This window comes from Neoarius graeffei, chromosome 19 (genome assembly GCF_027579695.1).
Source record: "Neoarius graeffei isolate fNeoGra1 chromosome 19, fNeoGra1.pri, whole genome shotgun sequence".
Classification (NCBI taxonomy): domain Eukaryota; kingdom Metazoa; phylum Chordata; class Actinopteri; order Siluriformes; family Ariidae; genus Neoarius; species Neoarius graeffei.
The window spans coordinates 59,586,489-59,611,428 of record NC_083587.1 but is presented as its reverse complement, the minus strand read 5'-3'; the positions used below and the strand labels follow the sequence as shown (position 1 = coordinate 59,611,428).

Here is a 24,940-nt window from a genome sequence, read left to right as displayed (position 1 = left end):
TCATGAGTCCACCATCAGGAGAACACTGAATAACAATGGTGTGTATGGCAGGGTTGCAAGGAGAAAGCCACTGCTCTCCAAAAAGGACATTGCTGCTCGTCTGCAGTTTGCTAAAGATCATGTGGACAAGCCAGAAGGCTATTGGAAAGACGTTTTGTGGACGGATGAGACCAAAATAGAGCTTTTTGGTTGAAGTGAGAAGAGTTACGTTTGGAGAAAGGAAAACACTGCATTCCAGCATAAGAACCTTATCCCATCTGTGAAACATGGTGGTGGTAGTATCATGGTTTGGGCCTGTCTTGCTGCATCTGGGCCAGGACGGCTTGCCGTCATAGATGCAACAATGAATTCTGAATTATACCAGCGAATTCTAAAGGAAAATATCAGGACATCTGTCCATGAACTGAATCTCAAGAGAAGGTGGGTCATGCAGCAAGACAACAACCCAAAGCACACAAGTCGTTCTACCAAAGAATGGTTAAAGAAGAATAAAGTTAATGTTTTGGAATGACCAAGTCAAAGTCCTGACCTTAATCCAATGGAAATGTTGTGGAAGGACCTGAAGCGAGCAGCTCATATGAGGAAACCCACCAACATCCCAGATTTGAAGCTGTTCTGTACGGAGGAACGGGCTAAAATTCCTCCAAGCCGGTGTGCAGGACTGATCAACAGTTACCGCAAACGTTTAGTTGCAGTTATTGCTGCACAGGGGGATCACATCAGATACTGAAAGCAAAGGTTCACATACTTTTGCCACTCACAGATATGTAATATTAGATCATTTTCCTCAATAAATAAATGACTGAGTATAATATTTTTGTCTCATTTGTTTAACTGGGTTCTCTTTATCTACTTTTAGGACTTGTGTGAAAATCTGATGATGTTTTAGGTCATATTTATGCAGAAATATAGAAAATTCTAAAGGGTTCACAAAATTTCAAGCACCACTGTAAGTTCATTCTAATAGGTAGCAGCCAGTGCTTAAGTAAGGTGGGTTCTGTTTCTTTCGCCGTTGGCAATAATGTTCTAGAAGCTGTAACCTTATTTAGCTATTTAGGTGTGGTTGTTAATACTAACTTAAGCTGGGAAGATCATATCGATTATGTAAGTTCCAAGATCAATCAGAAGTTAGGTCTTCTCAGGTGAATTAAAGCCTGTTTGTCTTTAGAGGCCTGGATATTGTTTTTCAACAGCTATATTTATATGGCGGGGGGGTTTATAGCATCAACGAAGCTGACTTTGTTAAAACTGTTAATGTTATAGTCATGTTGTCTGTTGTTGCCCAAATGAGGATGGGTTCCCTTTTGAGTCTGGTTCCTCTCGAGGTTTCTTCCTCGTGTCATCTGAGGGAGTTTTTCCTTGCCACCGTCACTACACGCGTGCTCATTGGGGATAGATTAGGGATAAAATTAGCTCGTGTTTTAAGTCGTTCAAATTCTGTAAAGCTGCTTTGCGACAATGTTTATTGTTAAAAGCGCTAAACAAATAAACTTGACTATTTGATCTGTTTTTGACTACACTGACATCATATGGGGGAATTCTACTCTTAGGGCACAACTTAAAGTTCTCCACAATAAAGCAGCACGTACTGTATAATCTTAGATTTACCTTTTCCTTCGTCAGGAACGGAGGCCTTAAAAAATCTTAAGTGGGTACCGCTTAGCTGAAGACATGCCAAACATAGTTATTTTCATTTACAAATGCCTAAATCAGCTGTTCGCTCAAGTTTAATATTAAAGGCCCCATCACACTTATTCAGAATTGGCAGGAATCGAGCAGAACCAGCCAGAATGAAAAATTTTTCAACGTTTGTGCTGCATTTGGCCGGGAATTTCAAACCGACCAACATTCTTACAGCTTTGTAGGAATGCCGTTCGAATGCTTGGAATGCGCTTCAAACCCACCTCGAATAATTCTTGCACATTCCGGGTGTATTAGCTTTCGAATGCAGTTCAAATGTAGTTGAAACACAGTAGGAATACCTAGAATGCACTTGGAATGCCGTACGAGTGCGGTTCAATTGCTGCCCGAATACCACTCGAAGTCTGGTCAGAAGGTGCCTCGAATGCTGTACGAATTCACCTCAAATGCAGTCAGAACGCTCCCGGAATAGCCGCCGAATATGTTTCGAACGTCTAAGAATTCAAACAGAATGCAGCTCGAATACTTAATGTATTTCGAATATCCAAAGAATTTTCATTCCGGCTCATTCGGGACATTCTGGCAGGATTTGAAGTGGCTTGCCATTTCGATTTTTCCCCCGAATGCGATCAGAATGTTTCGAATGCTGTCGGAATGCAGTTAGAATCAGGGCTTTGAACCAGAATTTTTTTCCTATTGGTTCGTTCCGAACAGAAACGGAATTTTAACGTTTCCGGTTTTGGGTTCCACCATTAAATAGACGTTCCCGAACCGGTTAGAACAAAAAAATTTCGTTCCCGGAACAGTTAATTACGTTCCCTGTCAGCTGTTTAACAAATGGCTATAAAATTATGTCTCTGTCTCATCCAGCTTAAGCCAAATGTAGGCTAATTCTATTACAACCTTCATTAAATAAGACAAGAAATAATTCAAAACAATTATTATTTCAAATGTTGGTGATTTGGATTCTCAGTATGTCTTCCCATCTACACAAACAGAAAAAGTGCCAAAAATGAAAGAGAATTCGTTTAGTGTGTTACCAAAGGCTAGTCAGGCCCTATAGAGGGCTACCGCATGACGTCACCGCGCCGCGAGATTTTGTTAGGCGCCATATTGGAAGACCAAGTACACATCTATGTAAGTACATACATACATAAAACAAACTACACCTGAAATGTAGCCAGGGCCGGTTCTGCCCTAATCTGGACCCAGGTGCAACATCGCGCATTTTTCTGTAAATGAGTGGAACAAATTAGATAAGTCATTAAGGGAAGAGACATCATTAAGTAAATTTAAAAAAAGGTCTCGGAATATAGTTTTCTCATAAAATTATTAGTAATGAGAGATTAAATTTCAAGAGTTAATGAATATTTTTCTTAGTATATTGTGCTTTAGTCATAGTTTTTTTTTTTTTTAATTGATTTTGTTCAGACCTGTTTTTCACTCAGTATTCATGGGTTGATGTAAACCACTTTATTAAATTGTGTTTTTCATATTTTATTTTGTATTACTTTTTTATAGTTTATATTTATTTAATTTCTTTATTAATTATTTTGAGGCCCCTTCTGTAAATCATTGTGACGTTGGCATCCTCAATAAATATTTAAAAAAAAAAAAAAAGGAAAACGTACAGCGGAAATCAAAGTGACCAACGTTGTCAAAAGACGCGTGCGCCTTCCCTCTTTCGAATGCTGATGTAATCAAGCTGGAAATTTTCCGTGTCTGAAATCGCTCCCTACTCACTATATAGGGCACTATATAACGGGGACGCCATTTTGTAGCGCTGTCCGAAACCTTAGTGAGGATTATGTGGGAAATGCGCTCAGTATAATAATGTATTTATCACAAAAACACATACATGTATTTATTATTTTGAAAACCCACCAGCTGTTTGATCTGGCACGTTTTAATTGTCCGACAGTCATGATGTAAATACCAGCGCGACGGACTCGTCCTTATCCTGTCGTCTTTCCACATTGGTTCGAAGTCGTATGGAATAATCTCCATGTCATGTACGCGAGGGAGGCGGATGTATGTGCAGAAGTGTACAGTTTAATAAAGTGCAGAATATATATACACAGGCAGGCTAGATCAAAACCAAGAATACAGGCAAAAGGGTCAGCCGAGGCGCAAACAATACATCAAAGGCTAAGCGAGGACGAGAACGAGAAACAGGAAATCAAGACAACGGGTAGAAAGGCTCGGTAATGCGTATCGTAATACTTCGCAATGCAAATGCATCGGCACAGTCCTTAAATAGGCAAACACAGTTCCTTAATTGAGCTCAGGTGCGCCTTGTTCACGGCGCGCGTGCTGGAGTCCACTCGGCGTGCCTTCAGGCGCCACAGCGCACAGGACTGACACTCCATCACTGACGAAGCTGGCAAATCTCGAAATTAATCTAAATTGGAATGAGATGGCCGCTGTGTAAACAGTTTTCAAAATGGCAGCGCTGACACTTCACGTTTAAAGTCTCACACAAGTCTCGTGAAGATCGCGCGGATAAGCGACGCCTGCCGTGGACCAAACGAGCTACGTTCAACACGGCTAAAAACCGAAAAGGCCGATAAGTATAATATAATATGCCAATACGAGTCACGATATAAGGTTAAAGTGCGTATCACGGGTAAATTCAGGAGCAAGATCAATGTAATTCTCCGATTTTTATATTAAACTTGGGTCAGATATCTCACATTTTTTGCATTTTGTGCAATTTTTTTTACCTTGCGCAATACCAGAAAAATTCAGTTGAACTCAAGCCATTTGAGGCGAATTGGTCCGCCTCTGAAAAAACTTCGCGTTTGGATTTCCCAGGAAACGTTGATTTTCGTGACGTCGCGTGCGGGACGCCTCCTTCTGAATCCTACGTCAGCACTGGTTTGTTTATGAGAAAACGACCTGGTGGTTTTCTGCAAATTTCTTCAACGTTATCGCGTAATTATTAAAATGGTTAGCAGATGTATCGTAGGAGGGTGTAGCAACACCAATCTTGATGGGATTAGTACTCATCGTTTCCCAAAAGACCGGACAATGAGAGAGAAATGGGAGCACTTGGTCTACACAGGCTGTGCACTGAAACCGTGCAAAGCTCTCGCAGCCTGCTGGCGCTTCCGCAGGTGACGTCACGAATCTGGTTCCAGACTCCCTTGGGATTTTTCCAGACGCTTTTTGTTGTTTTATTTTTTTCTGCTGTAGACAGATGGCCTTGTGCAAAATTACCCTTCTGGATGAGTGTGTAAAGGGACATACTTTCATATTAAAAAAATAAATAAATAAATAAATAAAGAGCTTGGTCCAGAATATGCCCCTTCATAAAGCCGGAGACGTAATTGAATAACGTGTTAATTAAGAAAGAAAGCAAGTTTAAAAATGACTTCAGTTCTCCTTTAAATGTCATTATACCAGAGCAGGGTTGTATTCTGGACTCTGGTTGGTCCGAAGGTGGCGTTCAAGTTAATTTTATTTTATTATTTATTTATTTTTGTAACCGCAGATCGATCTGGTACGTTGTCCATGATTGTTGACATGAGGAAATCTTCCGGAAGGAAAAGTAGGAGTCTCTAGTGTCCCGTCACAGGAAAGCTGTTAAGGGAGCGACGGCTTGTAATGATTTATTCGTGGCCTTTCTATAACGTTAAACGTAGCTACTGTATAAACAGAGAAAACGTATGATATTGTAATAAAAATGTAATCCATGTGATATAAGAGGAATGGGGGGGGTTGGAAAGAGTATACTCCGTCCTGTCATGTTGATTATTTTCCTGTAACAGCACAACATGGTGTGATGCCGCATGACTGAATAAAAAAAAAAAAAAAGGATGCAGGGCTCGACATTTTCGCCTCCTGTTTTGCGAGTACTGGTGGGAGGGTTTAAATAAACCTAGAGGTGGATTATGTAACAAAAACAATATATAAATATTTTGCACAGGACTGTGCTCTTCTGATAACAGAAACAAAGCGCCAGTTCTCTCTGCTCTTAATCTGTTCTGTTCTTTCAGGATTTATCGCACATGTTGCTCCTTGTTGAGGTTGTTTTTTTGTTATGCCCGAGTTGTTTGAAACCAATCTGGGTTTTCTGTGTCGAATAAGGAAGCGGCTTCGCCTTTTAAGAAAATCAAACACCTTTTTTTTTTTTTCATGAAGGCATTGACTCGAATGCAAGCGGGAAAAAAATAAAACGAGATTCTTCAGCAAACTCTTCCATCCTCACTTCCGACTTTCTGGTTTTGTAAAAATGCATTTTAAATCCAATCGTGAATTTCTCTGGTGTTTTTCAGGTTGAGCTCCTGTCTTCATATTCTTTAATCGCTCATTTCCTCGTTGCTTTTGAAGCATTTGCTTCGATTTGTTAATATTTTTCTTGATAGCGGGGGGACGGTAACGCCTTTTTCTCTGTTTGAACAAGCAAAAACGGCGCAAAACTTAACCATACTGAAGACCGATTAAGCCTTGTATGAAAGACGGTGTCCGTCTGACCCCAGCTGTAATTATCCCGTGATGCGTGACGTCATGCACAAGGGGTCTATAAACAATATGCGTACCATATTACAACAGCGGAGGTGTATAAAATAACTTGCAAAGCAGTAAATGAAACCGAGAGTAAGAAAACTGCCAGGTTACGTAGTGAGGGACGCTTTTAGGAACTGAAATAAAAGATCAAAACGCCTAATTTTTGTGGTGCTAGGTCGTAATATATGCTCGTTCCAACTTGTTTGGTTAGGTATGTCGGGGACATCTCCCACTTGTCTCGGGCAATCGGGCAGTCCTTAATGTCGAGCCCTGGGATGTGATCGTTCTTCCTTCTGACTTTGAGAGGCAGGACTAATGGTGCAGAAAAGAAAACATATTCGCTTTCCAAAATGGCTGCCGTCAAAATGTTAGACCCACCGTCGAGGCACATTTTTCATGTATTCATGATGCTAAACCAGACCGTGTCGTCGGACGCAGGTTTTCTGGTCAAATTGACAACCAGTGCGTGTTCACGACGTCAGCCATGAAGCTCCAGTGCAAAGCTAAAGAAGGAGACCTCAGACACCAAGCACGTCCTGGTTGAAGGCCAGAAGTGTGTTGTGGTGATGGTGGTGTATTTATTTAAAACTTGGAATAAATGTAAGTGTTGAGCATTGCTACGAATAAATTAAAGCTATTTGACACTAATCTTTTGATTTTGTATTCTGTTACTTGGCCCATGCAAGCTGTAACTTGATATTAAGTGACTCATCACTAAGTGGATAATCGGATTGAGAGGTCATTACGCTGTCCTCAATGAAGAGGAATTAAATTGGCATGGATGCAGTATGTACAGTAATAATGAGGGGGGGGGAGGGGTAATCCAAGGGAAATTGAGCATGTGTTTTTTACAGATAACCTTTTGTCTCACACATACACAAACACGCACACTTCTCCCAGGCTCAGGGTCCTTCTCGCTCTCAGGGTCAGCTGATCTCTTCCTTGGAGTTCCTCCAGTGAATGGAGAGCAGCCTGGCTACCACATGGGGGCTCAGGTTAGACCCTTTCACCGATTTTTCTCTTTTTTAACTGCCCCACGCTGCATGCTGCCATCCCTGGTGCATGGACATGCTCACTTTTTTTCTCTCAATGTGTGTCTGTGTGTGTGTGTAACAGTATATACAGTATAAGACCTGTTGTGTTTTTGTGTGGACGCACCTAAACTTCCTTGTCCTCTCTCTCTCTGGTAGGACTCGCGCTTTTCAGAAAGACTCTATAGTCCCAGAGAGAGCCGGGTGAGGAGATCATTACACATGCATGCTCGGCCAATCACGAAAACTCAAACTGATTTTTGAAAGGAAAAGGTGGCACAGTGTGGCGCCGTTCTGAAGGAATGCGGGAAAGATTGCACCGTACGGAAGGATAAAATAGTCCCATTATTAGGAGCTTCATTCATTCGTGCATTCAGGGCGGCACGGTGGTGTAGTGGTTAGCGCTGTCGCCTCACAGCAAGAAGGTCCAGGTTCGAGCCCCGTGGCCAGCGAGGGCCTTTCTGTGTGGAGTTTGCATGTTCTCCCCGTGTCCGTGTGGGTTTCCTCTGGGTGCTCCGGTTTCCCCCACAGTCCAAAGACATGCAGGTTAGGTTAACTGGTGACTCTAAATTGACCGTAGGTGTGAATGTGAGTGTGAATGGTTGTCTGTGTCTATGTGTCAGCCCTGTGATGACCTGGCGACTTGTCCAGGGTGTACCCCGCCTTTCGCCCGTAGTCAGCTGGGATAGGCTCCAGCTTGCCTGCGACCCTGTAGAACAGGATAAAGCGGCTACAGATAATGAGATGAGAAGTCACGCATTCAAACGGACACGTCTCATTTTGCTTGGAATTCATGGTTTGGCTAAATAAAATTAAATAAATTCTGTGCCAGTTGTCAAACCTTCAACATCCAGACAGGCTTTACCTGTAAAATGTCATGTCTTTTTTTTTTTTTTTTTTTTTTTTTTATTTCCTCAGATAAAAGTACACAATCTGATGTGATGAAAAAACTACAAAATCTAAAAAAAAAAAAGTCATTATATAGCTAAATTATATTTAAAGCTAGACCGCCTTTCAGATTTTTGAAGTGTAGGTCATGACTCATGAAAATAATTTTCCCAACACCCAATTATTTTTGTTTAGTGGAACAAAAGCTACTGGATTTCAAATCACAGAATTTTATTAGTTTTTTTTTTTTTAAATAGAACAATTTATGAATTTAAGGCCACATGGCCCTAAATTCTCCGCTATTTTTTTCCTGCTTCACCATGAACCAGTACAAGATACTACATCATGCATCACGTGGTGGGCTTTCCCCATTCACACAAGGCATTGTGGGATACAAATTTGAAACAGGAGAGAAAAACGGAGGACGTGAGTGTGCGAATGAAACGTGAAAGACCGACTACAGTAACGGAAAGAAAGCGAGAAGAAAAGACGTTATGTTATATACGAAGGAAAGGAAACGCAGGACCAAACTAATAAATATCGGCGCTCAGCGAGCACCTCGTTGTGATCAGCTGTTCGTTTAGCGACAGAATGATGGAACTGTCAGTGCACGCTCAAAGGTAAACCTGCGCACACACACGGACTTCCTCTGTCTGCTTGACTGCGCGAAGCGAGTGATTTCATGCACATAATTTGCTTTAATCCTCTCAAATTAAATAACTTCCCAACCACAGAACAGAACGGCCTGATATTTTGTGAGATATTACAGAAATAAACATGTATCACAATGACCACATTTCAGAGGGAATTAAAATTCACTGATTTTTATGAAATCGAAAGAACGTCTAGCTTTAAAATATTAACCTATTTAAAAAAAAAAAAACTGTCCTTGGAGCGTTCAGTGCTTATCTTGGGTCTTATACAGGTTTTATTTCTAAGGCGCTCAGATGATTCTTTAGAAGTAGCGAGGAAGGTATGGAAAGGATGGTCTCTTTTTTTTTTTTTTTTTTTTTTTTTTTTTTAATTTTTATTAAAAAGGCAGTGGTCACACTTTTTTCCAAAAGCTCTGAGATGTTAAAACTAGTTGATACGTGACGTCTCTCATAGCATCTTTAAAAAAAAAAAAAATTCCATTGATATCTGTACGGATTTACTTTTTAAACATAATCCAGCTTGTCAAACATTAGTTGGCGGTATTATTATTATTGTTAAAATATATGCAACAGGAGCGTAATATTTTTAATTGAATTCATGATTTGATTTTTCCCACTTTTTGAAAAATTTATTACCGAAAAATACAACAGTTGTTTTCCTAATCTTTATCAACTTAAATATTCCTTTTATTAAATTCGAATAAAATATTTTATTTTTTTTAATAGACACTAATAATGTTCTTTTTTTTTTTTTTTACCCACATTTGTAAAGGTTGGAGTAAAATATTTCCTTTATTAAAAATGAAAAAAATTAATCAAAAAGGCCTTTTCTTAAACTTTTTTTCAATCAACCTTTTAGACTACCTTTAGTTGCTTCTCTCTTCTCTGTCTTTCAATAGTCTGTAAAAAAAACACCAGCTCTGATTTCGTGTTAAATCTCTCCCTACAGTCGGTCACTGACAGCTATTTGTTTGACATGCTTGCAACCTGTTTTGGTTAAATCCTTGAAACTTGTCTTTGCTCGCACATCTGCTCTCCGTAATTTTCCATCGCTTGTTGAAGCTACCCTCTCACACTCGGACAGCTCTGCTTCCTAATATCACATTTTCCAATCTACACCACACGCTTGAATGTGGAGATAAACTCGTGTTTGTCCTTCAATAAACTGAGATGTCTCTGAGCTGCTGTGTGTCAGCAGTTGTTGCTCCCAGATCTGTGAGGCAGGATCTCCGAGCTGGCCGAGGACTTGTGTTTCTAGATCGCTCGTACTTTATCAATTCAGCCTCCTTCAGTACCGAAAAATCTAAATCTATCAATAGCGGCTCTGTCGCAGTTTAGATCTGTGTTTTTTTCATGGCATTAGAGCTGTTAAACTTCCACCTACAGTGAAGTCACGTGCCTTCCTTCTGTTGTACATTATTGTACAGCTATGAGATTACGCATCCCGAATCGTCGTCTTTTTCCGGCTGCTCCCATTCGGGGTTGCCACAGCGGATCATCCAGATCCGCATTTTCGATTCGGCACAGGTTTTACACCGGATGCCCTTCCTGACGCAACCCTTCCTAATCTATCTGGGCTTGGGACTGGCACTAAGTATGAACTGGCTTGTATAACCCTAGTAGTTGGGTATTTTTGAATTGTGCGAGGAAGCTCGCGCAGACACAGGCAGAACACGCAAGTCTCCACACAGAAAGGCCTTCGTCGGCCGTGAGGTTCAAACCCAGAACCTTCTTGCTTTTTATTTAATTGATTCGAGTTGTCGTAGGTTTGTATCGTGATTTATCATCGCACGATATATCGTTACATGCCTCGTTAAGAGCGTAAGTGAAATTCACATTTTGATGAGTATTTTCAGAGGAGTTTGGAAAAAAAAGTATATTTAAAATTTTGATGAATTTATCAGACAACCAAAGACCTGTCCATTATGAATAATGAGCGTAAACTCGGTCACATGGACTCTGCAATCTTTCCCACAATCATTCAGAACCGGCCAATCTGTTTACTCTGTCCACAGACTCATGTGCTCAATGACCCACAAAACGTTGCTCTGAAAAGGTTTACAGTGTGGTGTGTGTGTGTGTGTGTTTTTAATAATAATAAGTGTGTGCACTCAGCATGTGCTGAATTCAAATATCCGTATCATTATAATTGCTCAGTAATCATGAATTAAGAGATTCTGTTAATGAGCTATTTTACCACTACAGTACTGAGACCCGTCTGTGTGAAATAAAGACCCTTAAACTGGTTTCTAATTAAAATGAAACGGACTTTCAGTTTGTTTAATCCGTTATCAGCACACGCTCCTTGCGACTGCTGCTGTCGTTTTGTATATCAGTGTTTTTAAGGCAAGAAACTACAGGGGAGTAGATGGAGAGAAGAAAATATTATGGCAGCCATGACCTAAAGGTTTAGTGAAGCAGATTTAGAACCGAAAGGTCGCCAGTTTGATTCCCCGCAGGACCAGCAGGGGAAGTGAATGAACAGTCCCCCTCCTCAGGGATTAATAAAGTGTACGTGATGGAGAGAAAATAATCTGGGTAAAACAGGCTGGAATGTTACTCTTCAATGTTAATAATTTTTTTTCTTTCTTAGAGTTTATTTTATTTTTAAAAGGGACAGTGTGCAAATTAAACATTATCCTTGTGGTAAGGACAGATGTCCGTACCAGGTTATAGCAGTACATGCTAATTTCCGGCTGTAGTCCCTTGGCAGGTGGATGTAATAAAAAAAGATAAATAAAATGTACAGGAAATGTCACCAAATCTGTCATTAGAGCAATTTGTAGTGATTTAGACCAGTAAAATACAACCCTGATTCCAAAAAAGTTGGGACAAAGTACAAATTGTAAATAAAAACGGAATGCAATGATGTGGAAGTTTCAAAATTCCATATTTTATTCAGAATAGAACATAGATGACATATCAAATGTTTAAACTGAGAAAATGTATCATTTAAAGAGAAAAATTAGGTGATTTTTAAATTTCATGACAACACCACATCTCAAAAAAGTTGGGACAAGGCCATGTTTACAACATTTTACAACATGTTTACAACAGTCTGTAAACGTCTGGGGACTGAGGAGACAAGTTGCTCAAGTTTAGGGATAGGAATGTTAACCCATTCTTGTCTAATGTAGGATTCTAGTTGCTCAACTGTCTTAGGTCTTTTTTGTCGTACCTTCCGTTTTATGATGCGCCAAATGTTGTCTGTGGGTGAAAGATCTGGACTGCAGGCTGGCCAGTTCAGTACCCGGACCCTTCTTCTACGCAGCCATGATGCTGTAATTGATGCAGTATGTGGTTTGGCATTGTCATGTTGGAAAATGCAAGGTCTTCCCTGAAAGAGACGTCATCTGGATGGGAGCATATGTTGCTCTAGAACCTGGATATACCTTTCAGCATTGATGGTGTCTTTCCAGATGTGTAAGCTGCCCATGCCACACGCACTAATGCAACCCCATACCATCAGAGATGCAGGCTTCTGAACTGAGCGCTGATAACAACTTGGGTCGTCCTTCTCCTCTTTAGTCCGAATGACACGGTGTCCCTGATTTCCATAAAGAACTTCAAATTTTGATTCGTCTGACCACAGAACAGTTTTCCACTTTGCCACAGTCCATTTTAAATGAGCCTTGGCCCAGAGAAGACGTCTGCGCTTCTGGATCATGTTTAGATACGGCTTCTTCTTTGAACTATAGAGTTTTAGCTGGCAACGGCGGATGGCACGGTGAATTGTGTTCACAGATAATGTTCTCTGGAAATATTCCTGAGCCCATTTTGTGATTTCCAATACAGAAGCATGCCTGTATGTGATGCAGTGCCGTCTAAGGGCCCGAAGATCACGGGCACCCAGTATGGTTTTCCGGCCTTGACCCTTACGCACAGAGATTCTTCCAGATTCTCTGAATCTTTTGATGATGATATGCACTGTAGATGATGTGTTCAAACAGAACAAACTTTCTCACTGTCGAACTCCTTTCTGATATTGCTCCACTATTTGTCGGTGCAGAATTAGGGGGATTGGTGATCCTCTTCCCATCTTTACTTCTGAGAGCCGCTGCCACTCCAAGATGCTCTCTTTATACCCAGTCATGTTAATGACCTATTGCCAATTGACCTAATGAGTTGCAATTTGGTCCTCCAGCTGTTCCTTTTTTGTACCTTTAACTTTTCCAGCCTCTTATTGCCCCTGTCCCAACTTTTTTGAGATGTGTTGCTGTCATGAAATTTCAAATTTGGCATGAAATTTCAAAATGTCTCACTTTCGACATTTGATATGTTGTCTATGTTCTATTGTGAATACAATATCAGCTTTTGAGATTTGTAAATTATTGCATTCCGTTTTTATTTACAATTTGTACTTTGTCCCAACTTTTTTGGAATCGGGGTTGTAGAAGTGGATAGCCTCATAAAGCATACATAGCAGTGTCATTTTTCACAATCACAAACGCACACACCATAAGTTAAATGAAATGTGTAAAGGAATGTGCAAGCCAGTGCAAATATGCATTATCCCATCCCACTACCCCCTCTTTACATAGAGTATAAGTTTTACCACTGCAATCTTGAGAGAGAGAGAGAGAGAGAGAGAGAGAGCCCAAGACATGCTGTCCAAACCACCAAAACTTCACATTTCAGTAGGTTTTACCCTCCCACACCTAATGGCCCTTTTCCAGTACCCTTTTTCAGCTCGCTTCAGCTCACTTCAGCCCGACACGGCTCGCGTTTCGACTACCAAAAACCAGCACGACTCAGCTCGCTTCAGCCCTGCTTAGCCCCTAAAACTCGCACCGTTTTGGAGTGGGGCTGAAGCGAGCCAAAGCGAGCCCAGTGAGGCTGGGGGCGTGAGCAGACACTCCCCCTGTGCACTGATTGGTGAGGAGGAGTGTCCTCACATGCCCACACACGCCCCGCGAGCGCGCTGGGATCTGTAAACACCGTAAACCCGGAAGGAGAAGAATTACGAATTACGAGAATTTCTGAAGCCTTATGCGCCTCGCCTCATCTATACGCTCTTGCCAGTATCTGTCCGCGTTGTCGGTGACGACAAGCCACAGCACCAAGGCCAGCAACACGAACGACTCCATGTCCTCCATGTTTGTTTACTATTCGGGTTGTGAGACTACCGCTTAAAAGCTCACTGATGTCACTGTTTGCGCTGCTTAACGACATCACGTGATGTCCACCCACTTTCGCTAACTCCACCCAATGTGTCCACCCACTTCCAGCCAGCACGGTTCAGCGCGGTTGTAGTCGAAATGCAACTCCAACAGCCCCACTCAGCACGGCACGGCTCAGCCCGACTCAGCCGCGTTTGTAGTGGAAAAGCGGCATAATAAGATAAAATAAGAATTAAAAAAATAAAGAAAAAAAAATCTCCCCCCCCCCCCCCCCCCCCCCCACACACACACACAGGACTCTCCCATCCCTCACAATCCCCACACACCCACAAACACACTAAAAAGTGCAAGATCTGCATCCCCCCCACACACCATTCAATAAAATGCCCTAACTATCCTTTTCTATCCATGTGTGCATAATTGCGTTGATAATATCCATTTCTTTGTCAAATGTGAAAAAGACCTAAAATTTGTACAGGATATTCATTCTGTTGGGAGGTTATTCCACTGATTTGTGGCTACAGAAGAAAAAAATGATTTACCAAATGCAGTCTTTCGTAGTGGGACACTACATTCCCCCCTCGACACTGATCTAGTGGTACGTGTTGATACCTCTGAGCATAAAGAAATAAATTGTTTCAAAGGTGGTCATGCATCATTATGTATAATTTTAAACAGCAGGCAGAGATTTGCATGCCTAATTAGATTTTCAAGGCTCAATATGTTATATGTACGAAGCACAAGACAGTGGTGGTAAGAACGTTTTCTCCTGGCATGGATCTTTTATGTATGATCTTTTGTATGTTGAGCTGAGGGGTCTTAATACCGTTTTGCAGGCTTGTGACCAACTTCATATCAATTTTCAGCACACAAATGAACCCGAATCTAAAAATGATCATCAATGCTGAGACATTTGCTTTCTTTGTAATCTCCTTCTTAATTGATGTGCAAAACAGACGAGCTTTAAGGCCCGGTCCCATAATACCGATAACTATAACGATAAATAAATCAGTCTCCTGCAGTTTATATGGTCGGTGCTCACACCAGACCAATAACGATCCCGACAGCCCAGGCCTGGGTTTATCCGCATCGCTGAGATTGCTTCGGGAGCCATTTTTCCAAACCTGGACCTGATCCGATAAAACACCTCACCAATCAGGTCACTGTTTGCATGTGACGTTGTCTGAGCACGTGCTGTTTTTCTTTCCCCGGGTATCTTTATCCATCCTCGTTGCATCATGAAGTCACGGAAAATAAAAAAAAAATAAAAAATACAAAGCACGGATCTTTTCTTCACGCATGTGTGATTTTATTTTCCGCAAAATATCAAGAGTAAATTAATAAAGTAAACATATAAATGCAGGTAAGGTGTTTTAATTATGAACTTCGGCAGTCCAAACATTTAATTGTTTTAGATTTCTTAATTTTTTTTTTTTTTTAATCCGTGATGCATCATCTGTATGAAATCGGTAACCAATCTGTAATATACTGAAATGTCCGTTAGAGGTCTGCGCGGGTCGGATTTTTCAGTCCCGCTCCCGCAAAGAATTATGATTTTCAGGGCCCGTTTACACGAGGACGCTGTCGGGTAAAAACGACTAAATATTTTATCAGAAGTGCCTTTCGTTTACACGGGGACGGCGTTTCCGAGGCTGAAAAACGGATAAAATTGAAAACGCCTTCCAAAGTGGATAAGTTAAAAACGGCCCCCGTTGCATATCCGTCTAAACTACCCAATACGCGAAACTCTGCTCGGATCTGCTCACGTCGGGTACGCGTTTACGTCATACATATGTCATATACTGCACATGCCAGCCTGGGAAGTAAGAAAGTAAGTAAAAAAGTAAGAGCATGTCTGATTACATCGATCCAACGGACCTTCAAGCTGCTCTGTGTTTTAATGCAGTAGATGTGTTTTCCTGCTCACCCGCCCAGCTGGAGCTCCTCAGTTTGGTGTCGCCAAGTTACACACACACGGTGCGCCGCCTATTCAAGCCGCTCGTGAAACCATAAACCCGAGACTGAAAACAAAACTAACAGCCGAACGGGTTTATTTTGCTGAGATGGACACTGCCTTTTCTCTTCTTCACCGAAACAAGAGTGAGTGTTACTTAATAAAGGCAGATTAAAAGAGTTTCGGTTTGCTCCTGCTCCTCCCTCGAGCACTACAGTACCTCAGCCGGACCGGTGTTCTGTTAAGTTATCCTAGCAAGTTCTCATACAGACCGTTTTATTATTCAAAACAAGTCATTACAAATTATTTGACTCGGCCAAAGACTCGACCAATACGCACAAAACATAAAAATCGGCAAATGCGTGAAATTCTCACCGATTTTCTATCAGCCCAGCTGATCGGTGGGACAAAACTACTGTTAAATTTTCCTACCCTCCTGGATTTCGCGCATGTGTAGTAGGCTTGGTAGGATAACTTGACAGAACAGCGGCGCAGATGTGCAGATCAGACAAGACGGAAGATGTTGCGCATGCGTGCAGACATAGCGGAGACATTTATGCGTCACCGTATAGACGCAGATTTCCTCCTTGAAAACGACACGGAAAAAAGTGAGAACGAAAACGGACTTTTGCGTTTTTGTTTTATACCGTCCCCGTGTAAAGTGGGCCTCAGTCCCGCTCCCGCCCGCAAATCCCACATGATGCAGACGTTTGCGTTATTTCTCAGGAAAGTTCTTGTCTTGACACAGCGTGATGGTGCCCCGCCCCCTACTTTGAGTGGATTTGAGCATAAATATCTACAGCTCACGTTCACGTTTGTTATTATTTACCTTGTTTCTGAATTCGGAATGTTGAAATTGCAGCATGGAGACCTAATAATAATAATTATTTAAGTAGGCTAATCATTTAAGTATGCGCTCTCCCGTGGTGCGTCTCCTATGAATAATTAGTGTGAAAGGAGAGATGGATCGCACTCTTGAACTTATTCTTTTAGTTACATTTCTTTTCAGTTGTTTTTAGCAGCAGAAGGAGACAAACGTTTCGGCTGTTGCCTTCGTCAGTGTCTCTAATAATAAACAATAAAAAAAAGACAGGCGAGCACGTAATTCCAAGTGGAAATTCGGTATATTTATTGTTCAGCCATACAAAACATTAGGCTAACCCAGTTTACATTTGTAAAGCATTTCTAACTAGAATATCCTAGTATGTCAGAACCTTTTGGCACTTATCACAGCAAGCAAAGGGCAGCTGATTTCCCTCCGTGTCGTACACGAGTGAAAATGATTTCCAAATGTCCGATTTCAGGACTCTTGACTTTTTAACGGTAAATGTACCTCTTTTTAAAGCAGCACTTACTTTTGAAGCACTGTGAGCTTCAGTAAAGGAGCTCTGCTCTTCTGCCATGATCGGAGATCTCAAACACGGAAGAGGAAAGGAATCGGAAACGTACGAGAGATATTTATCCTCTCCTGGATCAGAATCAGAATTCTGATGACCAGCTCATCTAAGGTGTCATTGAGGCATCATGTTAGTGTGGGTCACTGGAGGCTGGGTGTGAACGGCGAGTCATTAGAGTGATCAAAGGATTGCCCGTTAGGGTCATCAATGGCAATCTGACTCTCTCTGCAAATTTAGGCATCTTAAAATGTTTTTATTAATGCCAAATAAAATATCCAGCACAAATTATATATGATGGACATAAATTAATAATTTATAAATTTTATTTTAAACACGTTTTTAGTTAGCGAGACTGCAGCTTATCACCGCTCCCGCTCGCGCCCGCATTGTGCACTCCCGCAATGAGCTTTCAAAATTTGTCCCGCGCCGCACTGCTTTGCGGCGGGTCCCACGGGACTCCCGCGGGAGTGCAGGGCTCTAATGTCCGTGACCAATCTGTAAATTATTAGCATCCGTGATAAAATCCGTAACTGCTCCGTATTTTGTATCCTTTTTTTTAATTATATTTCCATGATCTATCCGTGTTATATCAACCACCGGAGTGTGTACACGGGTTGTTTTGAAGTCCAGGCTGTACAGTCCGACCCGGAATTATGTGCCGCTACTTGGAAAAAATGTCCATGACTATTCCTAAGTTGCATTTGTTTATTTCCCTGAGTGTCAGGACCGAGCGATAACATAGTCGGGATTATAGTTGTGGTGTTTCTGCTCCAGACTGGAACTAAATCCAGGCAGAGGGACCGTCAGAGTTGGAGCTATAGTTATCAGTGTTGTGGGACCGGAGCCTTACAGCGATTATAGGACATGCAGAGTGGGCGGAGCTTAAGGCTTCTTCTTCAAAGCTGTAAAGATATTTCTGTTGCACTTGACACTTTATTCCTGTAGTCTGAGAGATGGATTAGGCATGCAATTTATATATAAAAAAAAAAAAAAGATTGAAATTGTAATTGCTCCCTGTAGGGTCTTGCCTTAATGTGTCTTACAACCGAAAATATTCCATACAGCTCAAACTATTAGGTAACTGTAAATGTGAATCCTGTTATAACTGAAGGGGTTGCTGGCTTGAAGTAATGTTCCAGAAACTGTTCGATTCTGTAAGAATTGTAAAACTTTCGACTTCTTAAGGAAAAACTTAAGCTCTCGTCGTGAACATTTGCTGCAGGTAATAACGTAATAACACAGATATGCCTGTGTTGCCCAAAAGAGAACCTCAGTTCTTTATATTTTTAAAGTATTCATGGATGTTCTTATGCTAAATCAAGGAATTAAAGTGAAACACGACCCACATTGTGGTCTGGTTATTCATATATCAGGGTGGCCGCGGGTCCTTAAAAAGTCTTAAATTTAATTTTCCTAAAATAAGGCCATTAAAAAGTCTTAAATTGTCTTAAATTTCAAACCCCGTGGTCTTAAATTTTCAATCTTAAATTTATGGAGATTTTACTCAGTCATATCGTTAAAATGTGGTACACTTTGGATGGGGAAAAAGTTTAATCGTTTTTGCTGCTCACAGTTATACCGTGCAGGCTCTGAATCCACCGGTTGCTAGACACACGTGTGCTTGACAACCACTCAGTGCCTGATCTGTTGTGTAAGTCCTATTGTTTGTGTGAGAGAGAGAGAGAGAGAGAGAGAGAGAGAGCAGCCCCGCCCCTCTCTGTTCCCTGACTCTCTCTTGATCAACGAGTCGGCGGGGAATTTGTGGTTATTATCGGTACAAACAGAATCACAACTTAAATGAGTGCGGTTCAGTTTGACATTGTCAGTCCGTTAGATAAACATTTAATTTTATTAAAATCGAAAATTAATATTTAGAGCCTGTGGGCTACAAAAATAGTAGTCATTAAAGTAGCCGGCTGGACTTAATTGTGTAGTCGGCTGTACGGCCGGCAGCTGGCGCTTGTGGAAAGCCCTGCCGAATCAGCTCTGCGCATGCGCCGTGCGGCACAAAAAAAACGGCAGCCACCATGAAGGAAGGAGATCCGGAGTTTTCAAACATCTGCTTAAGTGTGAAATCGCAAAATGGTATTCTAGCGAACAACAAAATAGTAAAGATTCAGAAAAAATCATTCAGTGATCATTTTAATAGTGTAATTTCATCCGAACTAGGCCTAACGCTCGATTTAGAACTAAAAAAAGTCCGTGTGTCGGACATTTTAAGTAAACTGTGGGTGGGAGAAATGGGCAACTGGACTTGCTTGAAGATTCTTGAAAACGTTTCACCTCTCGTCCAAAAGGCTTCCTCAGTTCTGTCTGACTAATAGGGAGTATCAGATATTTATCCTCTCCTGGATCAGAATCAGAATTCTGATGACCAGCTCATCTAAGGTGTCATTGAGGCATCATGTTGGTGTGGGTCGCTGGAGGCTGGGTGTGAACGGCGAGTCATTAGGGTGATCAAAGGATTGCCCGTTAGGGTGATCAATGGCAATCTGACTCTCTCTGTCCTCCTGTGAGTCCCCGAAAACAGCTGGGTCCTGGCGTACACCCAGCCGTCTGGGAAGTAAGGTATTAGGCAGAGACCCGTCCACCCGTAAATTTGACGGGCGATTGCCGATTTCAACGGGCAAGTATACACACAGACGGATACTGAAACGGACGATAATGCCGAAAATTTTCGCACATGAATACTCCCACATGTCATCCGATAAATCCAGTTATGTTCCGCCCACACACGGACTGGCCATCGGGAGTAGCGGGAGTTTTCCCGGTGGGCTGGTGGTTCAGCGTGGGCCGGCGGAGAAAAAAAAAAAAAAACAGTTGCGCGCTGGCCTTTAATATGATAAGCAATGTTAACAGTTTCTTTAACAAACTGTTAACATTGCTTATTACAGTTGCGCGCTGGCCTTTAATATGATAAGCAATGTTAACAGTTTGTTAAAGAAACTGTTAACATTGCTTATCATATTAAAGGCCAGCGCGCAACTGTTTTTTTTTTTTGTTTTTTTTTCTCCGCTGGCCCACACTGAACCACCGGCCCACTGGGAAAACTCCCGCTACTCCCGATGGCCAGTCCGTGTGTGGTTCCGCCATCATTTACAAATCGTAAGAAACACAGTTTAATACGAAAAATACTGAAAACTTGAAATGAAAAATCAGAATATTTCATCGTTTCCGCCATTTTGGCCCGCACTGAATCTTGTAACATGCGGACTGAATAAATCGCGAATTCTGATTGGTCGAAAATTGCCAAACACCCTGCGTTGTAGTTTCCTCTTTCTTGGCAGGAGAACCGCATTTTTTTTTGCTGACTCACTCTTCTGGATCAAGATGAATCCCAACAAACGCCCCAAATTGAATGTGACAAAAACTGATTCGTTTTTCCACAAAAAGACAGAAAAGGTATGTGTGATACATTGATTAACAAGGGGGTTTCATTGGGGTATGGTAAAATAGAATACTGTTGTTTGTTTTTTTTTTATTATTAAATACTGTAACTAGATCAAAAGATTATATACAATTCATTGTTGTTTATTTTCTTTTCACTTTTGTTACCAAATCAAACACCATACATACATCTGATACATTCAGGAGTGAAACTGAAAAAAATACAAAGTAAAAATATGCAATATTTCTGATCAAAAATTACACGCCATTTCACCCTGAAAATGTCCTAGAATGCAGGAAATGAAGTCTAAATTTCAAAAATTTTCTGGGGGGGCATGCCCCCAGGTCCCCCTAGAGGGACTTCGCGCCTGCGGCGCTCGTCTTCGCACCTGCGGCGATTATCAGGATTATATAAAATATTATTTTTGACTGGTAAATTTCTTTTTCTGCCTAATACCCTACTGGGAAGAGTGTCCAAGACAACCTTGTAGATGGTTGACAAGTGATGTCTTAGACCCCCACCTCTGTTCAGTGATGGCCGTTCCAGGTTGACAAAAATGGCTTCTTTGACTCCTCGCTCATACCAACGATCCTCTCTGGCTAAAATGCGTACGTCACAATCCCGAAATGAGTGTCCTTCATTGTTAAGATGAATGTAGACAGCCGAGTCCTGGCCTGAGGAGTCAAAGGAGCCATTTTTGTCAACCTGGAACGGCCATCACTGAACAGAGGTGGGGGTCTAAGACATCATTTGTCAACCATCTACAAGGTGGTCTTGGACACTCTTCCCAGACGGCTGGGTGTACGCCAGGACCCAGCTGTTTTCGGGGACTCACAAGAGGACAGAGAGAGTCAGATTGCCATTGATCACCCTAACGGGCAATCCTTTGATCACCCTAATGACTCGCCGTTCACACCCAGCCTCCAGCGACCCACACCAACATGATGCCTCAATGACACCTTAGATGAGCTGGTCATCAGAATTCTGATTCTGAGGCTACGTTTACATTACGTCGAATCAGCGGATCATCAGATTAACGTTCTTAAAACGATTCGCGTTTACACTAAAACCGTTAGCCGTGCACACAGCAACGCCAATACGCGGATACGCTCGGCTCCGCAGGCATCCTGCGCTCCAAATCACTCCGCCCTGAACAGCGGGTGCCCTCTGGAGGGTGCGCACTCCGGCCCTGCACAGCTCACACAGCACGCGAGTGAAGCGCACAAGCCACGATTCGGGACTGAGCCGCTGTGTGTGTGATCCCAGCGCATATCACTTACCACTTGCAAGTGGAAGGATGGCAAGCCTAAAGACAATCATAACTACACAATGGGCAGTATTTGCATCAGTATTTGCAGTATTTTCATACTTTTATACTCTTTAATGAAAGGTGATACAAGGCGGAAGTCCGCGCCGTTTTTCAGCAGTCGCGTCACATGACCAACGCCAGCGAATCAGGAAGGTGGATGTCACAGTGACGTTGTCCAATGAGACGCCAGCTAGAGCTCAGCACAGCGTATCCGCGTATTCTCAATGTTTACACAGCACCGGAGCTGACACGATCTGGATTGAATACGTGGACGCTGGCGGATTCCCGTTTCCCAGCGTTTCCAGGTGGTTTAATGTAAACGGACAGTGCATCCGCGAAGAAAACGAGACAGATACGGTCTAATGTAAACGTAGCCTTAGATGAGCTGGTCATCAGAATTCTGATTCTGAGCCAGGAGAGGATAAATATCTGATACTCCCTATTAGTCAGACAGAACTGAGGAAGCCTTTTGGACGAGACGTGAAACGTTTTCAAGAATCTTCAAGCAAGTCCAGTTGCCCATTTCTACCACCCACAGTTTACTATGACCTGGATGATTGAGAATCTTCACAGACAGACATTTTAAGTACCTTTTGTAAAAGTTTTGCAAATGTTGCAGTCAGCATTTAAAATGCCAACAAAGTTTTTGTACAAGTTTCAGTTGATTAAACTGTCATTTTATTAAATGTGTCTGCTTTTGTAATAAAAAAAGTACTGAAAGAAAAAGCGCAAACAGCATTGCCATTTCTTATCCATCCATTAAAAAAAAAAATCCCTCCCTCCCTACTGAAAGTTTTTTTGCTCACCCGGTGGACAGGAAACGGATTTTTTTTAAGGACGGCCTTGGATTCAAACATTGTGACTGCATTCTGATTGTCACATAGTTACAAGTTTATCCGATCCTTAAATTGTGTTCTGAGTGTGTGAATGCCTGTCAAGGAAAAGAAATGAAGTACTTCTACTAGAATAGTGTTTTCTGGTGAATGTTTACAAGAACAATACGTTACATTAAATTATATAGTTTTTTTTTTTTTTTTTCCAAAAGAGTACGTTTTTGCGTGACTTTAGATTTGGTCTTAATTTTTTTTTGGAACATGGTCTTAAAAAGTCTTAAATTTAACTTGGACAAACCTGTAGACACCCTGTATATTTATTTACATTATTTGTGTCTCCTCTTTTGTGTGTGTGTGTGTGTGTGTGTGTGTGTAGACTAATGGCACCTGGCAGGAACAGAACACGCCTCCCTCTCCACCTGGAAGCGAGGCCTCCGACAATTCAGACTGATAGCCGCCGCTGTTCCCTGACACGTCCGTGAGGCGAGGACGGGCGAAAATAAGAGAACGATGGTCACTCTTCTGCCAAAGTGCAGTGTTTTTAAAAAAAAAAAAAAAAAAAAATGTTTTCTTTTTCCTTTTTTTTCTTAAAAGGTCAATATCTGGAAAGTGTGTGCACAAGAGAGATGGAAGAAATGGATTTTATTTAGGCTTATGTACTCAGCCATTTGTTTTATCATTTGGTTTATTATTATTATTATTTTATTTTATTTTTTTTCCCCAGTCTCTACTTCCACTACTTGTTACTGCAATATTTGGATTCTGACGGAGGAAGGGAAACTTTGTATGCTGCATTAAGCTTGCTTTTCTTTATAAGTATAGTACTATTGTTACTGTTATCACTGCTATTCTAACCCTATATTGTTTCTATTGAAGCTCAGATAGAGATGAATTGGCATGGTTAAAAGGGGCAATAGAGAATAATCCAAAGATCGTTTTGTCTTCTGTTTCTTTGTTTGGGGTTGGGTTTTTTTGGTGTGGGTGTGTGTCTTCGTATTTCTCTTTTTTACTGTGTACCTGTTTTCCGAATGGGGTGCGTTTGCCGTCTTTATTTCCAGTTTGAATGCGTATATCAACAGTGCTGTCTTTCTCTGTACAGTGAAACACCTGTATTCTCTACCTCTTTTACAATAAAGACTGTCTGTGTACACATTCAGCCACACCACGACACAGCCTCTCATTTCACTGTGGAGGCACTGCGAAGGTGCCAAGATTTATACACATTCTCCTCTTACCCCAGGTGTAGTCGATTTGAGGTGTGTGTGAGATTTAGCCTCGTATATTGTTTGAGTTTGACTGAAGAAGTCAAGCTGGGATGGGCGATTTTTGAGGAAGGTATCATTTCTGTGGTGTACATGCACTGTATTCGTTGTTAAACCACCAGCAAAACTGTAATACTACCTAAGAAACGGGTTAGTTTGATTCCACAGTGGTGCTTAAAAGTTTGCGAGCCCTTTAGAATTTTCCATATTTTTGCATAAATATGACGTAAAACATCAGATTTTCACACAAGTCCTAAAAGTAGATAAAGAGAACCCAGTTAAACAAATGAGACAAAAATATTATACTTGGTCATTTATTTATTGAGGAAAATGATCCAATATTACATATCTGTGATTGGCAAAAGTATGTGAACCTCTAGGATTAGCAGTTAATTTGAAGGTGAAATTAGAGTCAGGTGTTTTCAATTAATGGGATGCCAATCAGGTGTGAGTGGGCACCCTGTTTTATTTAAAGAACAGGGATCTATCAAAGTCTGATCTTCACAACACATGTTTGTGGAAGTGTATCATGGCACGAACAAAGGAGATTTCTGAGGAGCTCAGAAAAAGCGTTGTTGATGCTCATCAGGCTGGAAAAGGTTACAAAACCATCTCTAAAGAGTTTGGACTCCAACAATCCACAGTCAGACAGATTGTGTACAAATGGAGGAAATTCAAGACCATTGAATTCCCCAGGAGTGGTCAACCAGCAAAGATCACTCCAAGAGCAAGGCATGTAATAGTCGGCGAGGTCACAAAGGACCCCAGGGTAACTTCTAAGCAACGGAAGGCCTCTCTCACATTGGCTAATGTTCATGAGTCCACCATCAGGAGAACACTGAGCAACAATGGTGTGCATGGCAGGGTTGCAAGGAGAAAACCACTGCTCTCCAAAAAGAACATTGCTGATTGGAGAAAGGAAAACACTGCATTCCAGCATAAGAACCTTATCCCA

General features: G+C 41.5%; 1 protein-coding gene across 6 annotated transcripts in view; it reads left to right on the top strand.

Annotated features, from left to right (window-relative positions):
• pbx2 (pre-B-cell leukemia homeobox 2) overlaps positions 1-23,885 on the top strand; it is a 51,198-nt gene extending 27,313 nt beyond the window's left edge. For 2 of the 6 annotated variants that reach the window (XM_060900372.1, XM_060900374.1), the window contains exons 7-9: positions 7,051-7,145; positions 7,341-7,385; positions 23,100-23,885. In XM_060900372.1, the coding sequence (XP_060756355.1) occupies positions 7,051-7,145; positions 7,341-7,385; positions 23,100-23,174 (215 nt within the window). In that variant the 3' untranslated portion in view covers positions 23,175-23,885. The remainder of the gene's footprint in view (positions 1-7,050; positions 7,146-7,340; positions 7,386-23,099) is intronic. The other 4 variants (XM_060900373.1, XM_060900376.1, XM_060900375.1 and 1 more) reach the window with 4 other exon arrangements.
• The last annotated feature ends 1,055 nt before the right edge of the window (positions 23,886-24,940 follow it).